We start from the raw sequence: 15518 nt of genomic DNA, 5'->3' as shown, positions 1-15518 counted from the left end.
GCACTGCCTGTACACATATTCCTTGCTGAGCTACTTTATTACAACTGGATAGTTTGTTTCTTCTGTAGTAACAATGTGGAAGTGAAGGCCCAGTGTCACTCCCTAGCAAAACCCAGAACCATAATGGGCTTTCCATTTCACTACGGAGACCTTGAAACTATTATACGCAGCCATAAACAAAGTTTGTGAGCCTAAAATGGAAATCCACAGGAAAACTAAATTTCACATTCATTCATTATTATCTTAAAGTAATTAAAGGAAATCTACCATCAACATCAAGATATGATAAACCAGGCACAATTACTCATAGATCCAGGCACAGTGACTGTGATAATCTTCTTACATTTGTTATCAATGGCCTCCTTCCTTCTAAAATCAACTTTTAATAATGAACCAGACAAGTTCTGTTGTAGCTTCACAGGCTGTTACACTGTCCATAAGCATGTCTGCACCTCTCTTCCTGGCACTTCTCTCCGCCTGCTGCCTGCTTTAATCTCACACAATGGGAGGGGAGGTGTTCTCTTGCACAGTGTAACAGCCTGTGAAGCTACAGCACGGAGGGACTCAACAACTACTACTGGCTCATAATCATAATTTTGAAAATTGATTTTAGAAGGAAGGAGGGGATGGATAATCAATATAAGAAGATTACCACAGTCACAGTGCCTGGTTTATCATGATAGATTTTGATGGTAGATTTCCATTAAGATTATGGGTGTTAGTATACCAACATTTAACCCCTTCATGAGATGGATCAATGCTTTTTACCTTTTAAGCCAGGAGGAAAATTTCACTTATCATGTATTTCTTAATTGACACCCGAATGTGACATGACCCAGCCTGGTGCTTGTGATGGTAATATATGTACACTATAGACATCCATTAAATATTATCTTCAGATTACCCAGGGGGTCGCTGAGCTCTGCCATTAAAATCCACTATAATCTCACGCTAGTGTAGCTCTGACAAAGACAGCTTATTATATTAGACACTATATCCTTACAGGAAAACACAACAGATGTCCAATTTTTCTGCCTTTCCCACTTGATGAGTAAAAACACAAAACAACTTGATTTATTCCAACCATCGTGGACAGACATTTCTGTGTATTTGTTGCTTTCTACAGTGAGGGCAGGTTTCCATTACCGTGGTCAATCCGTGAATCACGTAGCGTGCAATGTCCTGAACAGTGGGAGCATCATTGTGATCTTCAGAGATGTGAGTCCGATGTGCCTTATCGGATTCACATCTGGATCAGTATCAATGTCTGACTTTTTTAATTGAGGTCGCAGACACCAGACATAAAGGTTGATTTGGAACCCTAAACCATATGGACCTGTAGTTGGTTTAGGGTGCCAAATTAGTGGTGTCAGGGTGCCTGCTCTGGCCCAGGACCAAATATCTATTAGTAGAAAATCTAATTTGCTTATTGGGTGCTGAAGTTATTGGGACTGATTAATTTGAAATGTTTGGGGCTAGATGACATATTCAAACTGCATCAGTGGTGCCTATTAAAGTATGGAAGGAGTTGGAATTGCTGAAGCTCTCCTTTAAGAACACAACATAGAAATGACTAAAATTGATAGATGTACAGTAGCTTAAAGGAGTTGGCCACTCTTTTATATGAGTTGCTCATTCGGTAATTCAGCACTCCTGCTACTTACTTTTGTAGTGTGTGCAGACTCTCTGTGATTCTTTGTTTACAGGTCTGAGCTCTGCTGAATAGGAGAAGCTGTAGCAGCAGAGTTATGACTCATGCTACTCCATCCCCTCTTCTTGTGTCTATCGGTGAGGACAGATGGTGAGAATAAATATAGAATAGAATATAGAAGACATCATAAGGACAGGTTGGAGTAGTGAAAGAGGGGTATATGTGTGTATGTGCCGAGGGTGGATGAAAAGCTGAAGCTCTCAAAGGAGGCAAAAGCACTGATTTATTGAAAAGTTGAAAAGTGGCCAACCCCTTTAACATGCCATAAATGTTACACACAGTTCACACATCAGAGATTACACCTTTTGTAGTGGGGTTCCCCAATTACCATATTATATGAAAACCTTTACAAATGTGAATTATCCCTAATATTATTTATGTCACCTAGGCCCAGGAGTCCTTGATGTGGATTATGTCATGGATGAGCTGTATCTCTATAATGAGCAGCAGCCACACTTGAATCTTATTGGTGGTGATAATGTACAATATAATGAATGTAATGGAGAGATGTACTGTCAGTATACAGGTCTTCTCACCTTAGGCTGAACAAGACGTTTCCATCCGGATACACGCGGAGCATGATGTTTTCCATGGTGGTATCGTGTATAAACGAGCGTTTGGAATGCACAAAAAATACATCCGGTACCCAAATCTTTTTTATTAGCCTTCCATCGAATGTCATACTCCTGTTATTAGTACTCTGGAAGGAGAGTCTCTCGTCTTTCCAGTAATGTCTGAGGTATAAGGTCATTGTAAAATCCTTGACAGGCCGACAGGAGAGAAGTAAGAAAAAGGTAGATGTCGTTAGATTTATTATGCATCTCCTTATTCTACCATTACAGGGCAGTTTTTATGTAGTACAGTATTTTTCGGGCCTATAAGGCGCACCGGAGTATAAGGCGCACCATCAATAAATGCCCGCTAAACGTCTAGGTTCATATATAAGGCACACCGGATTATAAGGCGCATTGGATTATAAAGCACACCTGATTATAAGGATGAATGACCAGCAGGTGGCAGACCTGTGCACAGTTCAAGGCAGCTGTTGTCTGTAAGTCAGTTCATATATAAGGCGCACTGGACTATAAGGCACACCTTTGATTTCTGAGAAATTCAAAGGATTTTTTTGTGCGGAAAAATATTTATCGAGCTTCCTATAAAAAGATATACAATAGGAACAACGCTTAAATGAGGTTATATCGAGGCTTCTATTGCGCTTAATGTCAAGGTTTATATGGCTGTTCTTGCTTTCGAAGATAAGAGACCTTTGCAGTGGACTTCCACTTTCACATGAGTCTGAAGGATTTGAAGAACTACCTTCTTTCTACACTGAAATACTCCCCACTGCTCTGCGTGAAAACTGAAGCAGGCTCCTGGTTGGACACTACAGCTGTTACTCATTGCAGAGGGGTGGGGCAGTGTGTAGCTTAATCTAGAGAGCAGACAGCTCTTCGAGGTGAAACTCCTCCCAAAGTAGCAGTTGCAGAGCCGCAGCCTCATAGTTAATTTTTCATAATCCATCTGCCACTAACTATATTCACCAACATAAACAGACTAAACAGCTCTTCAGGCCTCCTGAGATAAATTAAAGCAAGAACTTCAATCATGTATATCTTAGTTTTTTACAATTATCAGGTTGGTTATTTTACAGTGAAGTGGTCAATTTGATAAATGGTGACAACACATCTAGACCTCATTTTGAAAGCAAAGTCTCTCTCTACTGGCTGACCTGATGTCTTCATAGTTGCCCGAGGATTCGTGCTGTTTCCTGTGTTTGGTGTGGGGTCGGCATGGGCGCCGCCATGACACACGCCAAGCGCAACACCGGCATTCCATCAGAGATCCATTTAGCAGGTATTTAAATGCAGGCACTACTTCCTTCAGACACCCCTTAGGAAGCCTTAGTGTATTTTCCATGAATTTTTCCTCATGTGTGTAGCCTGAAATTGGGTTTCTGGCATGTGACCTGTCCCATCTCTTAGATTACGGTTGCCCGAGGATAGCATCTTCACATTCTTTTATTATATTTCCTTTAAAGACACCCTGTCAGGTCAATAAAATAGTCTAGCTGCACATACTAAAGGAAGCAGCTCACTAGTCCTCCCCCAGTTATAGCACTGTTAAAGTTCTAGCTTTACCGGAACATACGGAAAAGCTATGAAACGCTGAGGTATTTTACGGTCCAATCGACGGACCTCGCATCCGATGGTCCGGCGTATTCATGAGGGGGCGGTCTTTGGAGGTGGTGACTGCAGCAATAAAGCCTGGCAGTCACTGCTAGCATCTGGTAAGGGAGTGGTGACCCCCCAGAGAAGCTGAAGAGAGAAGCGCCCCCCTCATGAATAATCCGGACCACCATAATCCGTCGATCGGACCGCTAAGTACCTCAGCGTTTCATAGCTTTTCGGTATGTTCCAGTAAAGCTAGAAATTTCACAGTGCTATAACTGGGGGAGGGCTAGTGAGCTGCTTCCTTTACCATGTGCAACTAGAGTGTTTTATTGACCTGACAGAGTCACCTTTAAGTTTAGGCTCTAACAACATTGAACCCACTGTATATTGAGTAATTACCCATTTTACAGAAATATAATGATGTTCAGAACCAAGGCAGGCCACGAGAAATACTGAAAATGCACAATGCATTCCTGTTTACTGGGAACCGGAGGTTAGCTATAAAGGGATGTACCCGTTTCAGAAAATAAATGTAATTGTATGTATGTTAATAAGTTATACAATTTTCCAATATACTTTCTATATAAATTCCTCAGTTTTTTTCTAGATCTCTGCTTTCTGTCACTCTATGGGAAGCTTCACTGTTTACTTCCTGTGGATAAACACCGGTCCATAGTCATGTGATGTCACACAGGTGCACAGCTCATTATATCACACAACTCTGATTACGCTTTACTTATCACATGGCCATAAATATATAACGAGCCATGCACCTGTGTGACATCACATGACCAGGGATATAACGAACTGTGCACCTGTGTGACATCACATGACCAGGGACCGGCTTACATTGCCTGAGGACCTCTCGACATCTCCGTCATTTAATTTATTCACGCCTCACACTGCTAGTCCTGCCTGCTCCCGCCCAAAGATCTAGGAGCCGGCAAATAAAGTCAGAAGAGCCGGGGCTTGGAGAGAGTGGGGCGTGAGTTCTCTCCTAGCTCCTCTGGCTAATTTACATATTTCTCAAAAATCTTTTCCTGTTGATGCCATTTCTGCTCTTACTACGACTAGCTCCAAGAATGGCATCACCCAGCGAGCCTGTAAGTGCTACCATATACCATCAGTCAAATTGATAGTAAATGTCCTTTATGGAAGGTATTTTGTGTTATTCAATTTTAAAATATAATTGTCTGATTCTTATAAAAAAAATCTGATTCCTATAGATGGTAACTTACCATATCGACCTCCGAGATGCTGTCTATACTTTCTATCTGTACATCAATACCAACAGGAATTGCAGAACCTTTGGAAATAAAACACATATATCACTTTCTCTTAAAGTATTTTTACAATTTCACAATCAGCCTTGTCCCCGGTACTAAAGAAATGCAAATATATAACTGCCTTAAATTTGCATTAAATTTGCTTCAATTTCTGACTCAAATAGTAGCAATTTTTTTACTACTTTTATTACTACTAGTCTATAAGTTTATACCATGGGATGCACCAGTCTTAAGGCGAGTTGCACCTTTTGCCTCAGGCAGCACCATCTGCAGCATCAGGGGTGTAGCTATCTGCTACAAAACAGAACCTTACACTTATAAATAGTGTCTATTCACACCTAATGGCAGCATGGGTGCTAGGCATGTCACGAAGGACCCACTTACTAAAAAACTAACCTGTTATATTACAGTTGGATGGGGCAGAGGGGGTGTCATTCTATAGCTCACCTAAGAGTAGAGAGCTTAGGTTCACCTCTGTCTATGAATGTCTCCAGATGAACTTCTGGTTGATATTACCAACCATGTTAAAATCTTTTCCCTTGTAACTAATCACATTCCAGCTTTTATTTTCCCAGATTTCATGTGCAGTTGCTACTGATTTCACTAATCAGTTCACAGTAAAAGTCCATCACAGTGAAATCCTTCAAATGTCCGATCTGCACTTTAGGTTTAACCTTCATTCACCTTTTGAGACAGTAAAACACTTCAGATGTTCCATGTGGAATCCCAAGGAAGAAATCTACATTGGGATATCACTCCAAGATGTTATACTATTTCCCTTTACATTTCATAATTGTTTATGTACAATGATTAAAATCCAGTCTTACCTCCAAATCCGGGTCTCATGGCAAAATCATGGTCATCTATACGTAACAGTTGTTCAGATTTGACCTGACGGACTTTAGTGCTGTCAATTCTCTTCAACTTACTACAGAAACAGATGAAAAATTGATCAAAGATTAATATTGTTTATTATTAGAGATGATCGAGTATACTCGTCCGAGCTTGATGCTCGTTCGAGTATTAGCATACTCGAAACGGCTCGTTGCTTCGACGAGTATTTCGCCTGCTCGATAATGAGCTTTCACTTAACGAAACACAGGATCATTAAGGATCATTTAAGTGAAGAACACAGTGAAGAAAACAGTGAACACAGGATCATTTAAGTGAAGAACACAGTGAAGAACACATCACAGATGTTTCCGAACATCTGCTAACTTATCCAAAAACACAAGTGCCAAACGGTGTTCTTCACAATAGTATGTAAAGAACAATGGGGCAGATTTACTTACCCGGCCCATTCGCGATCCAGCGGCGCTTTCTCTGCGCTGGATTCGGGTCCGGCAGGAATTTATGATGGTAGTTCCTCCGCCGTCCACCAGGTGGAGCTGCTGCGCTGAAGTCCGCTGGAATGCCTCGAAATACACCGGCCTATCCTGGATGAAGGTGAGTGAAATTTTCGCGACACAATTTTTTTTTTAAATGCGGCGGGTTTTCCTAATCCGTCGGGTTTTCGCTCGGCCACGCCCCCCGATTTCCCTCACACGCATGCCGGCGCCGATGCACTACAATCCGATCGCGTGCGCCAAAATCCCGGGGCAATTCAGGTACAATCGGCGCAAATCGGAAATATTCGGGTAACACGTCGGGAAAACGCGAATCGGGCCCTTAGTAAATGACCCCAATATGTGTGAAGAACACATTGAAGATGTATGGAAACAACTGCAATGTGTTCTTCACACATATTGTTTTTCACATACTATTGTGAAGAACTCCGTTTGGCACTTGTGTCTTCGGATAAGTTAGCAGATGTCCGGAACATCTGCAATGTGTTCTTCACTGAAGAACACATTGCAGATGTTTCCATACATCTGCTAACTTATCAGACACATTTTATTGCAGAGCCTTGGTCCCCTTGAAAAATGCTCAAGCTTCCCATTGACTTCAATGGGGTTCGTTATTCGAAACGAGCACTCGAGCATCGGAAAACGTTTGACTCGAGTAACGAGCACCCGAGCATTTTAGTGCTTGCTCATCTCTATTTATTATGTATTCAGAGCAGATGTCCAGTTAACAAAGTGACCAAATAGAGAATTCTCTGTTCAGGGATGTCTTCTCTTGGTCAGAGTGGTTGTCCCTTGCTCTGAAAGTCTTTCCTACACAGATCACCATCATTGAGTGGTTACATTGTAATGCAAGCCTTTAACCAGATTGAATAAATCACTATTGCAGATGATATAGCTAGATGTTATACTCCTTTAAGGAAAAATCTTCCTGTGTCCATCTTTCTCCCCTGCCTTTCTTTTAGAAATGTGCATAAATCAGCGTCCTATAGCCACTGACAGCTGATAAATAAGGAGCAGCTGATAAATTGTCTAATCATTTAAAGTGTAACTGTAAAACTATAGTGATTTTACCAAATTATTATATTTGATTCCACCTTTGAAAACTAACAGAACGATGCCTACTTTGTGCTGCTCATCCTTTTCTTTGTAAAGTTATGGCATTTTCTGTTCTGAAAGTGTTTGACAAAAATCTTTCTCACCAGAGGTTAAGTGGGTGGAGACTAATGTCTGTTAGTCTATGCCCTCAGGCTGAGGCCAATTAGCTTGCCCACAGATCCCATGATGCCTTGTGTTCTCTCTCTAAGTAACAGTAAATCCATTTTGTTTCCCAAAATTAAATCCACTGAGCACAGGGCACATACGGGGTGTATATGGTGACAACCTGGTAACTTCCATTACATGGAGGAGCAGGGAACATGTAATAAGTGGTAGAAATCATAAGTAAATCAGCTACATGAAGTCTGTAGCCTGTGCTGTGTGAGCAGTAAGGTTTAATAGCTTATCTGCACAGAGCTGATACTGCCAATAACAAAGGTGGGGAAGGGCTGCAGCATGAGGAGAGACAAACAGAGAAAGTTCTGTAGAATCACAGACTGGGATGAAGGGACTAATAGGGAACAGGGGAGATCTTGTACCTCACTATTCTGTGCAGGAGACATTATTGGACACATCCATCTCTGTTACATACACAGAGAAAGAGAGCTCTATCACATGATCAGCTCCTCCCTCTGTAAGTAGGGAGCAGCAGCCCCTCCCCTCCCATGAAACCGACTGAGAAACAAAGTATAAACAAAGTGGGGACTCCAGAGCTTATCAGCACATGGAGAGGAGGCAGGCATTGCAGCACTGAGGTAATCTGAGGGGGATAGCAATGAAACTGCTGAATATAGGTAACAAAGATAATAGGCAAAGTTGTTTTACATCCCAAGAGCTATTGATTTGTATGGAAAAAAAAACCTTTAAGTTACTCTTTAACTCTTCACAGGCAGTCGCTTGATAGTCTGCTTCCTACAGAGCTTATTTATGAAGGGAAATATCTTGATAATTAAGGGAAATACTATATTGGTATGGAAAGTGTTTATATTTAGCCTCCTTATCTGTCAGTGCTCATACCATAATTACGGAGGTATTTACCCCTAGAAGCAAAGTAATAAGGCACCCGGTGGAATATGTCAAAACTATTTAACCATTGCATATCTGTAGTAAGTTAATATCGGGAGTGCATGTGCTGTGTGCATGACACTTTAGAATGAAATACTGTAATAGGATAATACATTTAATATTTGCTCTGTATAATACACATACTGTAAAAGTGAATACGCCTCTCTATAATGACATTTGTGTGAAGCCTGAGTAAAATATCTAATTTCTGTGACGAGATGGATAAATTGGTGAAAACAGTCTCTTGTTTATTGAGTAAATGGCCCCGGAGAGTAATCTCCCTCATGTACTTTTGGTTAATGCTTCAAAATCTTCTTTGGAAGAGAACATGGACAAATAGCTCCATAGAGGAGGGGTCATCCGCTCTCCCAGAACAGGGGAAATTGTAGGTTAATAACATATTCACTGTAAAGTCTGCTAGTCTTCTCCATACCAGCTGTCTGGGAGGTGTCTTCTGGATGCACCCATCCATGGATTGTTATGTAGGAGGAGAAAATATAAGATGTATAAAGGGCAGACCTCTCTAAAAAGGAAGACTTAAAGGGGGTGGCATGTATAATGCTATTGTTTTTCACCTAAAACTAAACAGCGATGCTCTATTACCAGATACGAATAAGGGCAGTACTCATATGTCTCCACAAGCTCCGTATTGGTAGTGCTTTCAGTGGGTCCGGAAATGACTTCTTCAGATGGTGCTACTCCTTCATTTGAGTCACACTGTGTTAGATTAAACTGATTGGACTTGATTAGGAAAAGCACACATGTGTTTATACAAGACCTCATAGCTCACAGTGAATGTCAGAGCATATGAGAATCATGGGGTGTAAGAAACTGCCCAAGGAGCTCAGAGACAGAATTGTGGCAAGGCACAGATCTGGCCAAGTTACAAAAGAATTTTTGCAGAACTCAAGGTTCCTCAAGGTGGGACGACCACAACTCTTCCTCAACGTGACCATCCAGCCACACTAAGCAATCGTGAGAGCAGAGCCTTGGTAAGAGAAGTGAAGAAGAACCACAAGATCACTGTGGCTGAGCTCCAGAGATTCCCAAGAAGACTCATGTCTGTACTAGCTCCAAAGCTGCTTCTACTCAATACTGAGCAAAAGAGCTGCAAAAATTATTTAAGTTTTTCTTGTTTAATAAATTAGCAAAAATATCTACATTTCTGCCAAGATGAGGGGCGGTGTGTACATTAATGATTACATTACTTTAACAATTGGCTGCAATGAAACAAAGAGTGGATCAGTGGGTAGCACTACAGCTTTGCAGCGCTGGAGACCTGGGTTCAAGTGCCAGGGTCAACTTCTGCAAAGAGTTTGTATGTTCTCTCCGTGTTTGCGTGGGTTTCCTCCCGATCCTCCGGTTTCCTCTCATACTCCAAAACATACTGGTAGGATGATTAGATTGTGAGCCCCATTGGGGACATGGATCGATTTGGCAAGTTCTTTGCAGCGCTGCGTAATCTGTGTGCGCTATATAAATAAAGAATTATTAATTACAATTACAAACATACTGGCAGGTTGCTTAGATTGTGAGCCCCATTGGGGACAGGGTGTGTGCGCTATATAAAATAATGAAAATTATTTAAAGAGTGAAACATTTCAAGGGGTCTGAATACTTTCCGTACCCATCGTATACTTGATACCAATTATTCTGATTAAGGTGGGTCCCAGAAAGGTATGAACTTTATAGTTTGGGTTAACCCCTTTAATGAAGCCTCATAAGTTAAGATAAAGTAATATTACTAAGGAGAGATCTTGGGTTCTAGACAATGCAGCTAATTTGACAGAATATCCAATGGTCATCCAGTAAGGGTTATATGGTCACTATATTTTTAAATATACAAAGCTGCAGATAGAGTTAAAGGAAACTTGTCAGCAAATGAAACCGAACGAGCTGCACATACTAATAAAACAGATGATCCCTAGCCCTCTTCCAGTTATGGTGCTATGAAAGGTCTATCTATATTGGAACATACCCTAAAGATTTGTGGCACGTAGCGGTCCAATTGACAGACCGATCCTTCAGTGGTTCAGCGTATTCATGAGGGGGCGGTCCAGGTACTCCTCTCTCTTCTGCTTCTCCCCTGGACCACCACTCCCACAACAGAAGCCGGTGGCAACTACCTGGTTCGATGCCTCCTCAGACGGCTGCGGACCATCCCATCATGAATACGCCAGAACGCTGCAGGATAAGTCCATTGAGCGGAGCGCAACATGCTACATTGTGGCAGAGCTTTAGAGTATGTTCCAAGATAGATAGATTGATAGATAGATAGATAGATAGATAGATAGATAGATAGATAGAAAGACTTTTCACAGTACCATAACTGGAAATCTGTTTTTATTAGTATGTTCAGCTCGTTCGGTTTAATTTGCTGCCAGGTGTCCTTTAAATATAAGCTTTGGTGATTCATATAGACAGTTTGTGTTGTTAGTAGAAGCTGGACAGTGAAAAATGCAAAAATGTTCCAGGATTGTAGTTTGAATAGTTACAATCTGATGCACTGGTGTGTGAAGGGTCTACATTGAATATGAAATGGGTTTACCACTCTTTTACATAAATAGCCTGTGTGTCCTTACTAGCATGCAGATAATCCATTCAATGTTCATACGGTGATTCAGCAGTCCTGCTACTTGCTTTGTGTGTACACTCTATGTGATTCTTTGTTTACATGCCTGAGCTCTGCTGAATAGGAGGAGCTGTAGCGGGAGAGTTATCCTGCTCTCACACCCTTCCCTCTCGGCAAGTGTGAATGGACTATGAGAAGAGAAACACAGAGGGTGATGCCATTATGGATGATGGCCTGGAGCAGTGAGAGAGACGACAGCTATGTGTATATGCGGAGGGCATCATGAAAATGATGTTAGATTACATAGAAGCTCAATGCAGAGTAGATTTTGGTATAATAAGTTGGGTGATCTTCCAAAATGGTGAAAATAGGTAATAGGAGTCCATAATCACGTGAAGGAAAATGTAAACTTTATTTTTTTCCCTGCCAGTGGAAGGGAGAGGATGGGGTGGGGGGAGGTGGATTTAGCCCATTAAAATTATTCTGTATTACTCAAATTGTAATGGTAAAATGAATAATATATTGTTACCATGATGTATTTTATGTATATTGCTTATTAAAATAATAAAGTGCCCAAATCTGTATGTCTATTCAGAACAATATAGCAAACATATCCATCATTGTTGTGAGGTGTGTTGCCTCCTCTGCTATGTAATACACTATGTATGACCTGCCAGTAGGTCATACAGGTCATACTGCGCTCCATTCAAATAAGACTGGGAAATTTCAATCTCCTATAAAGGATCCAAATCTGGAGACCTTGGGGGCGCACACATTATTTACTTTCAGGCAGAAAAATGGCATATATTTTTCGTGGTTGCGCCTCTCTGACACTAACACATTTTTCTTTTTTTGGGCGCCACTTGGGAATCCTTAACTTTTCCTGCACATCTAGTTTTCTGGCACTGTTAGTCTAGATCATTTTCGGCCATGCACCAAATAATGAATTAATTAATGTACATCCCTGTGCAAAATATAGCACAATTCGTACCCCACAGACCCAGCGTCACAATTGATGACTGCCTACCCTTGAGTCAACCCCTGTTTCTGGAAGATGGGCGTGGTCTTGAGAGTAAGGGGCGTGCCTTGCAGGAAATCGTCTAAGCGCAAAAAATTCGGGCGCACAGTTTAGACCAACTAAAAGTAGGAACCGAAAGTCTTATACTGCACCAGGATTCATCAGCTAGAAACTGGCGGAACCTGAGACACATTGTTAAATCCCCCCCAATATTGTGCACATAAAGTTGCATCCCGGTGCGTATTTGCACTGTGCACCACATTTATGTTGGAAGTCTGACATAATTGAGATGCACATGCGTTAAAATGAGTGAACCAGAAAAAAATTGGTGCACCCAGTTGATGAATTTTGGGCGCCTGCAGGTTGGGCCAGAATTAGGTGCACTCTGCACGCTAGTGAAGCAAAGTGTCTCACAATAATAAATGTGGGACACTATGTACAACCTGCTCAGCTCCTCCTGCTCTATAACATGATGCCTGCAGATATGACACCATGTACAATCTGCTCAGCTCCTCCTGCTCTATAACATGCTGCCTGCAGATAGGACACTATGTACAATCTGCTCAGCTCCTCCTGCTCTATAGCATGCTGCCTGCAGATAGGACACTATGTACAATCTGCTCAGCTCCTCCTGCTCTATAACATGCTGCCTGCAGATAGGACACTATGTCCTATATGCTCAGCTCCTCCTGCTCTATAACATGCTGACTGTAGATAGGACACTATGTAGAATCTGCTCAGCTCCTCCTGCTCTATAACATGCTGCCTGCAGATAGGACACTATTTCCTATCTGCTCAGCTCCTCCTGCTGTATAACATGCTGCCTACAGATAGGACACTATGTACAATCTGCTCAGCTCCTCCTGCTATATAACATGCTGCCTGCAGATAGGTCACTATGACAATCTGCTCAGCTCCTCCTGCTCTATAACATGCTGCCTGCAGATAGGACACTATGTACAATCTGCTCAGCTCCTCCTGCTCTATAACATGCTGCCTGCAAATAGGACACTATGTAGAATCTGCTCAGCTCCTCCTGATCTATAACATGCTGCCTGCAGATAGGACACTATGTACAATCTGCTCAGTTCCTATTGCTCTATAACATGCTGCCTGCAAATAGGACACTATGTAGAATCTGCTCAGCTCCTCCTGATCTATAACATGCTGCCTGCAGATAGGACACTATGTACAATCTGCTCAGTTCCTATTGCGCTATAACATGGTGCCTCCAGATAACACACTGAGGGAGTTCATTATGGTTTTTCCGCCAGTTTTCTGGTGGAGAACCCACATGAATTTCCCCTTCCCTGCCAGTTTTGGGCTTTCTTTGACCCACCTGCCATTATGAGCAGGCAGAGGGCGGACCAGGGTATGACCACGCGGTCCGTCATTTACTATAGTCTCTGCCGGCTTTCTATAGTATAATTGTACAAAACTCTGCCAGTTCTGATTTGGTCTGAAGGTCGGAACTGGAGGAGTTTGTGCCAATATCCACTAAGAGGCGGAGCATTTTAGTGAATATGGGCACAAGCGCACATGAGCGCCTGCGGAGGGCGTTTAGAACACCAGCCTTAATGAATCTTCCCCCACTGTGTTCAATCTGCTAAGCTCCTCCTGCTTTATAACATGCTGCCTGCAAATAGGATACTATGTCCAATCTGCTTAGCTCCCCCTGCTCTATAGCATGCTCCCTACAGATAGGACACTATATCCAATCTGCTTAGCTCCACCTGCTCAATAACATGCTGCCTGCAGATAGGTTACTGTATAAAATTTGCTCAGCTCCTCCTGCTCTATAACATGCTACCTACAGACATGACACTATGTACAATCGGCTCAACTCCTTCTGCTGTATAGCATGTTGTCTACAGATAGAACACTATGTACAATCTGCTCAGCTCCTCCTGCTATATAACATGCTGCCTGCAGATAGGACACTATGTACAATCTTCTCAGCTCCTCCTGCTCTATAACATGCTGCCTGCAGATAAGATACTGTATACAATCTGCTCAGCTCCTACTTCTCTATAACATGATGCCTGCAGATAGGACACTATGTACAATCTGCTCAGCTCCCCCTGCTCTATAACATGCTGCCTGCAGATAGGACACTATGTACAATCTGCTCAGCTCCCCCTGCTCTATAACATGCTGCCTGCAGATAGGATACTGTATACAATCTGCTCAGCTCCTCCTGCTCTATAACATTCTGCCTACAGAACTCTACTGTAATAAGCTGCTATAACTCGTCACCTTATAGTCGTTATTGCAGTTGTTGGATCTCCTGGTTAACTCCTAATAATAATTCTCAACTCATAAGAGATAATAGTAGACACGCCGATCTCCTCACCTTGTATTCTTCCGGCTGTCTCTCATGGGCACTGGGTGAATCTCATCTTTCTCGTGATGATGGTGCTGATGATGATGATGATGGTCATTCTGTCTCTGCGGATGAAACCCATTGAGGACAGCCCCCGGCCACAAACATGAGAGTAGAAGCAATTTAATAATGAGGACCATGTCTCCCAGAACTCAGGAGTGTTCTAGTCATCCAAGGTCTCAGAAAATCTCCATTCTTTGTAAATCACTTTCCCTTGACACAAGCAATTCCGGGAGAAGAACATAACCGAGGCTGATCCGTGTATCCAGCCTAAAGCAAACGACAACTATCCAGTCTTTTTCCCCTAACCCATCCGCAAGAATACATCCTCTGTACTAGGAATCCCTAACTGCAATGAAGTAACCAAATCCAGAGATCAGAACATCATCCGGGCCGCTTCTTCTCCCTGTGTGGAGCTACATAAGCTCAGCCCGGGGCTTACCACCCACACAGTACAATACCCAACATACTCCAGCATGAAAAAGAGTGATGTGGACGTTTAATCTCCTTAATCCTACACACACCATTAAAAAAAAAATCTTCAATACACTACAAAATCTGGTCTTATTCTGCAGAGGTCATGGGATTTAATCTCAGCTATGCATCTTGAGACTCGTTTTTTTTCGGAGGGTTATGTAGCTGTAAGTACAGGACAAATGTTGGAGGTGTACGGCTTTAGCGTCGGGACCTGGCGTATTAATACATCTGTCAGCCACAGAAATGTGAGATTGGGGGCAATGATTATATTGTAGGTAACTAGGTCATAGCTGATTGTTACAGGATTTTACAGATCATGAATCTCAGAAATGTCATGACCTTTCTCGGCTTCCGGTGACAGTCAACCCTACACACCATCAGGATGGGACTAATA

General features: G+C 42.1%; 1 protein-coding gene across 1 annotated transcript in view; it reads right to left on the bottom strand.

The window, feature by feature from the left end:
• GABRR3 (gamma-aminobutyric acid type A receptor subunit rho3) overlaps positions 1 to 15193 on the bottom strand; it is a 30188-nt gene extending 14995 nt beyond the window's left edge. The window contains exons 1-4 of the mRNA XM_072138510.1: positions 14618 to 15193; positions 5996 to 6096; positions 5121 to 5188; positions 2248 to 2471 (exon numbers count right to left, since the gene is read on the bottom strand). Of these exons, the coding sequence (XP_071994611.1) occupies positions 2248 to 2471; positions 5121 to 5188; positions 5996 to 6096; positions 14618 to 14787 (563 nt within the window). The 5' untranslated portion in view covers positions 14788 to 15193. The remainder of the gene's footprint in view (positions 1 to 2247; positions 2472 to 5120; positions 5189 to 5995; positions 6097 to 14617) is intronic.
• Positions 15194 to 15518: the final 325 nt, after the last annotated feature.

This window comes from Engystomops pustulosus, chromosome 2 (assembly GCF_040894005.1).
Source record: "Engystomops pustulosus chromosome 2, aEngPut4.maternal, whole genome shotgun sequence".
Classification (NCBI taxonomy): Eukaryota; Metazoa; Chordata; class Amphibia; order Anura; family Leptodactylidae; genus Engystomops; species Engystomops pustulosus.
Note: the sequence above shows the minus strand (reverse complement) of the source record. Positions and strands in the feature narration are given on the sequence as shown.